Source organism: Alligator sinensis, unplaced genomic scaffold, assembly GCF_000455745.1.
Source record: "Alligator sinensis unplaced genomic scaffold, ASM45574v1 scaffold1651_1, whole genome shotgun sequence".
Taxonomy (NCBI): domain Eukaryota; kingdom Metazoa; phylum Chordata; order Crocodylia; family Alligatoridae; genus Alligator; species Alligator sinensis.
The window spans coordinates 142,093-150,905 of record NW_005843334.1 but is presented as its reverse complement, the minus strand read 5'-3'; the positions used below and the strand labels follow the sequence as shown (position 1 = coordinate 150,905).

The window sequence follows — 8,813 nt, the reverse complement described above, 5'->3', positions numbered from 1 at the left end:
GGGAGTTGTGGGAGCAGGGTGTGGGTGTGTGACTTTTGTGGGGCATGAGAGATCCTGGCAGGGTGTGGGGACCCCCCACACCCTCCCCACCCATGGCGCACAGCCTGTGCTGGTGGCAGCAGGAGCACGAGCGGGTGGCATGTGCTTGTGCCTGGTACAGGCGCTGCCGCTCAGTGGCACGCGGCTCCGGCCAGCATTGCATGCAGGGGTGAGGAGCCCAGCCTGGCCAGTCACCTCTATCACAGGGGCTCTGCGCAGTGCATGTGCAGTTCCCAGCACTTGCATGGCAGTGGAGCAAGCCCCATGTGCTAGAGCCGGCTGCCTTTGCCACTCCTTAACCCCACCACGGTCCTTCACATCCACACCCTGCCCACCCGAGCTCCATGCTCCCGCTGCTCTCTGGGTGTGGGCTTCGCGCTACCATCAGCCCCATGCTCTCTGCCCACACCCAGCTGCAACTCCCCCTCCCCCACCACTTTCCTACCTGGTGCCCAGAGCAAGTGGGACCCCAGGGAAGCCTAGCAGGTCCCCTGGCAGCTGCAGCAGTGGCAGCAGCCTGGCCTGGAAGCTGCATGATGGTGGGGTGGGAGTGAGGTGTAATAGGGCATGTTGGGGGGGAGGGAGTGTATATATGCGGGCCCCTCGCTCCCACCTTTGTGGGTGGATGGGCTGGGCAGGGTACAAGTAATTGGCAGGCACCCATGGGCTAGATGAAAGTGCTTGGCGGGTTGGATCCGGCCCACAGGCCATATTTTGCCTGTCCCTGTTCTAGAGGCTCTGTCACAAGTGCAGCCCCGGGTCTGTTCTCTGGCCCAGCGAGGAGGCAGGGAGTTCTGGGAGCCCCACAGTCCTCTTCTCTGTATCAGCCTTTGACCCCTTCCAGCCAGCAGGGCTTCAAAAAAGGATCTATTACTTTCCCCAGGTTTAACAGGTGGTCCCTAGTACCCTGGGCATCACATTTTACTTCTTAAAAGGGATTTTTTATATCAGTGGTTCACTTCTAGTGTGCTGTAACTTCTTCCAAGCTTTGTTCAAGAGAAATGTTCAGGAAAGCCCAGAATGCAGTGTCCCTTTCAAACACAACCGACACACATGATTTAAGCAATAATTCTCATCATTTCCTCTGTCTGTGTCTCTGCAGGTTGAATGATTGTGATCTCACAGCTGGTTGCTGCAGGGAGCTGTCCATAGTTCTTAGTACTAGCCAGACCCTGACAGAGCTGGACCTGCGGGAGAACCAGCTGGGACATTCAGGAGTGAAGCTGCTCTGTGAGGGGTTAAAACATCCGAATTGCAAACTGCAGAAATTGCGGTGAGTTAAAACTGGGTCCATTCACCTTCTTTTTACCATAGGCTCTGGAGAAACATGACCTTTAAAAGGGGAAAGGGAGCTGCCACTTGGGAGGGTGCATCCGCTGCTAAGATGGAACTGTTACAGCTTGATGCTCCTGTAGCAATACAAGCGAGCTATGAAACTATGAAAGACAGAGTTAAGGCTCTGTGTCCCATACAATCACTGCTTGGCCAACTCCCACAGGCTAGCCAGGACTCCACCTGAGCTCCAGGACTGTCGTGTCCTGAGATGCCAGTTCCTTGCTTTGACTTAAGTACCTCTTCCCTTAGGAAGGGTCAGGAGAAAGCATTGTGCAGGGTGACATAGGTCACCCTTCCAGAAATTAGAAAAGCAAGACACAAGAGCCATGTTTTAGACTTCTCTCAGGCTCTGGAGTCAAAAGACAGGCAAGTCAAAGATTCTTTGGTACCTTCATACTAGCTATGAAAAAATTGCTCATGGCACCAGTTAAATGCATGGATCACATTCCCTCTTTCACCAGTTCTTCAGGACCCAGCACTCCTGGTACCTGGACCTTGCTACTGGACACTGTATTTATCACCAGGGCTGTGAAAAGAGAAACTGTGACACCAGCCCCACCTCCCCCATTTGCAGGTAGAAAGGGGCAGGGTTGATACAGGATACCAGAAGAGATACCTCACCCCTGGGAGAAGGCGTGCTCTGCTTTAGCTCTTTTTTAATACTTTCAAGGGGTGTCCTCCAGGAACAGAAGGTCCTGGATCAGGGAGTCATATTTTGCTCATTGCTTTTCCCATGTTGGGAAATTAAGAAGGGCTACAAGATGTTCTCTGAGCAAGCAATCATATATATAACATGGAATACATGCCCTCAGGATATGTTTACACAGCCATACAGATTCTCTCAGGGTATCTGGGTATACTTGCTTATGTATGAGTGAACATAATACAGAGCAAGATTGAGAACATGCTTCTGGGATCATTTAACTATTTAATTAAAGGAACCCTCCTTAAGTTGAATAATCTACTATTATTCCTGTAATTAATTCTGGGACAATAATTACGAAAAAATTGAGGAAAAGAAAGTGTAAAAGGACACAAAAAGAGTGCTAGTTTAAGCATCTGTACAAATCCACAGCCAAGTGCTTTAAACCAGAACTAAGAAGTGAATGTAAAAACCATACAGAATCTAAGCCTGATGGGGAGAAAGAAACTGTCAAAAAGTCATAAAAAATGAGGAGGAAAAAGGAAGAAAACCAGGTTAGGGAAGATGAGAGCCAGAATACGGGAAACAGCAGCAAGTTCTGTGGGGTAGTAAATGTGGTTTTTAACATGTTCTTTTTTCACATAGTCCTAGATATTCCCTTCACAGGCCTCAGTTTTGGGACAGTGTAACAGGAGGGCTAACACGCCTGTTACTTTAAGGGAAAATTTGCCCTGGCAGCTAAATAGAGGGTGGCTGCAAGGGACAGGACTGTGAGGAAGCTCTGTTACCAAGGCAGGGAGCTTCCCATTAAGGAAAGGGAAGCACCTGCAGAGGGTTAAGGAAACACTTCCCTGAGTAAGCAGGCTGCTGCAGGCACACAATAGAGCCTTACCTCTCTGGGCAACAAGGAAGTAGCTGCAACTGTAATTGTAAGCTTCTTGGCCTCTTGTGAGCTAAGATCAGGGGTAGTCACTGCACTGGTCTGTTATCCGAACTGTGATGGATTTAAATGGCATTATGTATTGGAGGGTGCACCCCTGTTCAATGCACTGCAGACAGGACACCCGATGAGAGTCTTGTAATTAGCTTCCCATTGGCCAGCTTCTAGTGCAGGAGCGGGCAATTATTTTGGGCGGAGGGCCTCTTACTGAGTTTTGGCAAGCCATTGAGGGCTGCATGACAGGCAGCCAGGGGCAGATTAATATTAATTTTCTACATTTTTTAGGGGCCCCATGGGCCAGATAGAATGGCCTGGCAGGCCACATCTGGCCCATGGGCTGCATTTTGACCACCCCTGTTCTAGTGGGAGGATCTTGGATACTTGCCTACTTGAGGGAAATGGGGGCTCCTCACTAGCTTGCTCCTGCAGCCTTTGGTTTAGGGCACATGAGACTCAGGGGCATCTGAACACCAAGCCTCTGGGCTTGGGCCTGCACATAGGATGCCCACCAATGAATCTGGGGGTATCTGAAGCTCCTGGCTGAAAAGTCTGGGATGGAGAATACTTGCCAGTTTTAGTGCTACACATGGTGTTTGAACACTTGAGTGTTGCTCAATCAAGAGGATTTTGAACTTATTTGGTAAATTTGACCTGGAATACGAAAAATCCCTGACCCCCCCAAAAAACCAAACAAACCCTAAGCTCTCAGGGTGACTGGATGGCAAGCCCTAATAAGTCATCCCTTCAGGTGACAAGAGTGTCCCCTGACCTGCAAGGGCAGGGCTCAGTCTCAGAGCTAGAGAGAGGGTGGCAGTCCTGCTGTGCAGTCAGCCGGGGAAGAAGCTCTGCCTTGAAAAGACTATACAAGAATGACTGGTGGGGAGCTGCTGGTCCTGAGGACTACAAACTACCCAGGGAAGGAGGTGGGCCTTGAAGGGACCCTACCAGAATGACTGGATGTGCCTATTTGCCACTTTAGGGGTTCATGGGTGAAAGGCCCACCACATGAAACTATAAGCCCCTCTCAGGAAAGGAGGCTACTGGCAAAGTGGCAACTGATTGCTTGGAGCAAGTAATAACAAAGCAGGGACAGGGATGATGGTCACAGGTTAATAACTAGTGTGCGATCAGAGCACACTGAACAGTGTCAGAATGACTGGATGGCACCTGCGTATCCCAAGGACTGTGAGCTACCAGGAAAGAGCTCCTCACCTACAAGGCCCTAGCTGAGATGCTCCCTGAGAGTGACCTGTAAGGAAGGTTACAAGTAAGGACCAAAAGACAGGCCAGGGTAGGTTGGTTACCTAGCTGGTAGGCCTAGAACATGGGGTGTAGCCAGGGTGCTGATGTTTTAGTTACTGTTAGAACTGGTGACTTGGATTTGGGACTGTTAGGGGTGGGCGGAGGTCCCAGTAGTGCCTGAAGGCATGAGGAGAGGCTTTAAGCCCTGCCAGGGGTTGGGGCTCAAGACACAGAGCAGACCTAGCCAGAGGACTGGAACTTGGTGAAAGGGGCTAAAGCCTAGCAAGGGCAAAAGCTGGACAGGGCCAGGGACCTAGCAGCCCAGGAGAGGCAGAGACCAGGGTCAGGGGCCCGAAGTAAGAGATACACGGGCCGAATACCCAGAGATAATAATGACTAAGGGCTGAGGCTGAGAGACCCTGACCCAAATCAGTGGGCCAGGGATCGACTGTCCACACTAACTTCAAGTAAGCAAGAAAAACCAGTTCTCCTGGTCTGACTACCTAAACAAACGCAGGAACAAGTGCAATGTCAGGGTCTCTTCTTAAGCCTGGACTGACTGAGACCTGCCCACCTGCATTTCAGAAGATACTTCTGGCCAACCCTATAGCAGCACACTAGCTTCTGGAAGCTCAGCCCTATCAGGGAATGGGTTTCTGGCTTGGAGGTGGCTTGAGAAGCATTTTTGGCTGGGGATTCTTCCAGCTGGATTGTGTCACCCTGGTCTCCTCTGAATATTTTGTATCCCCATGGAGGTCAAGGTGGGCATCTGTATAAGTGCTTACCCTCATGAGTAAGAGCAGCATAGTCCAGGTCTGTCTATGCAGAAAGAAAATTTACAAGACCTGACCAGAACTCTGGAAAACATCTATAGACTGAACCAGACTTTCTCCTCCTTCTCCTAGTGAAAAGTCCCTGTTGGCAGTGAGATCAGCATGAATGTAGCAATGACAACAGAGATGTCTTGGACTATGGCAGCAGCTGTTAGAGAGTTCATTAGGGCAGTCTATCTTACTGTTATCTTTTTGTAGAGCACCAAGCACATAAGGGCCTTAGTCTGTGACTGGGATCCAGAGTTGCTACCTGAAGGCGAGTAATACAGCAGTATTAAACACCGTGGTGCTTCAGGAGGTCAGGGTCTCAGGGGTGGTCTACAGGTACCAGTAACATTCCCTTTTTGTTTCTTATGTTCCTCCAAAGGTTGAGCCGTCACATGGTTCAGAAAGAAACAAAGCAAGAGCTGGGTGCTGTGAAAGAGATTAAGGCCAGTCTGGTCATAGAGTCAAACTGGTGAGCAGGACCCCCTGTTCCAACATACCCTGCCTGCATGGCCTTGGATCAAGCACGCCTTGCTAGGCCAAGCACCTGAACTACCACACCTGCTCCTGACCTCTAGTGAAGGCAACGGCCTCAGTTTTCTGCAGTCGAATTGGTGGCCAAAAGTGCCACACACCCCTGATAAGCACACCTGTAGCTCCAGACTCTAGGCATGCCTTGGCACAGCCTCAGACTATTCTGGCAAGCTTCATGTTCATGGCTTTCCAGTTGTCCTGGCTCCTGACTTGGCTTTGGCTTTCTCTGACCCAGATCTTGGATCTCCCCTGGACCTCAGCACCAGCCCTGCTTTCTCTGGTTTTCCCAGCATCCTGACTCAGCTTGGATTTCTTGACCCTGACCTCAGATCTTCTTTGGAAATCAGCACCAGTTCTCTGGCCCCTGGTTCCTGACTTTGGCTTATGCCCTGGATTGAATCTCTTGGTTCTCCCCTTTCAGCCCCAGTAACTTCTGCCCCAGCTCTGCTAACCCCCAGGTCACCCCTAGCGGTCTATCACAAGCCTAACCACTCACACCCTGGTTGAACCCTCACACTACCACTACCCAGGGGAGCAGGAGGGTCTGGCCGAGGGAATTACTACCACATGTGGTGGGGGCTGGGTGGCCACTTCTACTGAAGGAGCATGAAAGAATCTTGAGGAGCAGCTGGTTTGGCGACATATTTGATCTGATGTTAGAAGGGGATGGTTGGTTAGTTGGAGGGAACAGGAGGGAGGTAGGGAGTCAGGATATAGAAGACATGGGACCAAGAGATGAGAGGGGTGTGGGAACGGCCCTCTCGCAGTCCTTGTGGGAACAGCGGAGAAACGTGAGGGCCCATCTCTGGACCACCGTGGAGTTTCTGTTCTGGCACCACAATTCATTTGCTGTTCTTTGTGTATCTATCAGGGTGTCTGCTATGATAGGATTCCACAGCTGCCCACTTCACTTGCTCCTTGCACATCCCTACTGTTGGCTTGTGTCAGGTTTGATGGAATCCAATAAAGATCACAAAATCACAGGCTGCCTTATGCCTTGTAGCTATCATTTTTTGATCCAGGTTGTGGGAGCCCCTAGGGTTGTTCTCACGATGCTCAATGCTCTAGCACACCTGTTCCATGTTCTCCCTTAGGTACATTACCCAGCTGTCTGGGCTAACCATACGCATCTGTGATCCTGGTGGAGAAATGGCAAAGCCTCAGAGCACTAGCTTTTGAGTCTTGCAATGAAAACACTGACCTATACCATTTAAAACAAAAAATTACTTGCACCTTTTCTACTGTGCAAAGAGGGCATGAATAGGAGACTGGTCACAGGCAGTACAAGCTTCATGTGGTTTTGCCTAAATGTTAGACTGTTATTTTTTAAAGTTCTCTATAGGATTTAGAAGCCAAGTGTCATGTCCCATCTATATTAAAGAAGATTGCAGCACATCCCTCTCTTTGTTTAAACCAGCGTCAGTCCCCAGAGAAGAGGCTTTCACATACAAAATCAGATGCAGCCTAACCCTTGTGGAGAGGGAGGGAGGAATTGTGGGAAACAGGAGGGAAGCGGGGATGATGGGGAGAAGTGAGCTTGTGGGGGCTACTCTGAGAAGAGAGGGAAATCCCGGTGGAGAAATGAAGGAAGACAATGAGGGATTGTTTAGGACAGTAGGACTGTAAGAGAAAGTTCTGCACAATGAACAAATTAAAGAACAATGCATCACGGCATGAACAAGAGATCGCGACTCTGCTGCTAACACCCCAAACACAGAAGCATCCCTTAAATTCAATTACTACTCTAGAGCATTAGAGAGTAGCTCACATTGTATCCACCTTCAAAAACAACACTTAGTTCAGTTATCCCATTGATGGAAGGAAGTTCTAGAGGGATATACTATATGCATTTATAATGCTTTGAAGGTGTTAGAGTAAAAGTTTGATAGAATTTTGAAGTATGTCTCCATGAAAGCATTTTCCACGACAGCTTTAAAGAACTGGCACAGTCAGTACATAAGGGATATTTAGAGGACCACTGACACAGTTGCTGCCTGCAGTAGTGATTCTCAACCAGGGCACTGTTTATTCATTTCTGCATATCTCACAAGGAGGAGATCCTATTTGAGAAGGATGGGGATTCCTGACTCTTACTCTGTGTTGGACAAAAAGAATAAGTATCTAGTGTCAAGCTCCAGGACAGGAAACCCAGGGTCAAGGTCTCTGACCAACATAATCCTCTTTTGGGACCGTGAGACTATTTTCTTCCTTCTCTCCAGTTCTTAAGATTTCCAAAGATATCAGGAAGCTCAGGCAGAGTTCAGAGCACATCATCCACAGCGATGTCTTGAGCCTGTCAGTTTTTGTACTACAAGCTGCTGATGCTCTTAAGTTACTCACCCATCACTCTGCTGAGTCTTCCTAGCTTTCAGAACCAAGGTCAGATAATGCCCCAAGGCTCGACCTTCCTCCACCTGGTAGTCTGGGTGCTGGATGGATAACTTCTCTGGACAGAGAAGGTTTACTTGAGGTATCGGATAGTCTCTTCCAAAGCTGAAAACCTCCAACCAAGCTAACTTTTGTAGAGAAGTGGTGTATTTTGTGTTTGGAGAACTCTGCAACTGCTGTCATGGTACACTTCCATTCCAGTCATCTCAAACTATCTACTGTCTTGGAAGACATGTAGGGTCTCTTCCTTGACCCCATAAAAGACACCTAGTAGCCACTTCTTGCAGTCACCTAACTCTTCGGGGTCATTCTGTATTTGCTTCCCTTACAGTCTCAAGAAACCTTTTGAGCTTTTATTTTTGCACCAGTGGGGGAGGCTCCCATCTGTGGCAGCCTCAGTTTCCTTTTAGCCAGTTTAATAGGAGACCCCTTGAAAACCAAGGAACCTGCTCCCTGTACCAACTTCCTGTGACCAGGAGGTTTTTGCTGGCCATTCCCCCAGGCAGGAGAATCAGTGAAATACCAGCCAATGTAACAGGGCTCCTGTGAATCATAGTCCATAAGGATCCAAACTATACTGGTTCCATGGTTTCTACCTCAGCAGATCTATAACACTTTCTGGGTTTCTTCCAGCTCCTCACTTTCAGGAGACAGAAAACTCCAGAGACACAATGGTAGTTAATGCTGTAGCATTTTATTTAGACTGAACAAAGGCATCCAGAAGGATGCCAAAGCTATTTGTTGCCCTTGCAGAGAAGAAAGAGGAGCAGACACTTCCTATGCATAGATGTCCCAACAGAGCCCTGACTAATTCAGTAATTTCCAAGCCACCAGTGTGCATGCAGCTTCTTTTGTTAATGCTCCAGTTCATGAG

General features: G+C 49.0%; 1 protein-coding gene across 1 annotated transcript in view; it reads left to right on the top strand.

Moving 5' to 3' along the window:
• Nucleotides 1–6,533, top strand: part of LOC102383266 (NACHT, LRR and PYD domains-containing protein 3-like) — a 25,457-nt gene extending 18,924 nt beyond the window's left edge. Inside the window, exons 9-10 of the mRNA XM_025194888.1 lie at nucleotides 1,142–1,312; nucleotides 5,400–6,533. Of these exons, the coding sequence (XP_025050673.1) occupies nucleotides 1,142–1,312; nucleotides 5,400–5,493 (265 nt within the window). The 3' untranslated portion in view covers nucleotides 5,494–6,533. The remainder of the gene's footprint in view (nucleotides 1–1,141; nucleotides 1,313–5,399) is intronic.
• Nucleotides 6,534–8,813: the final 2,280 nt, after the last annotated feature.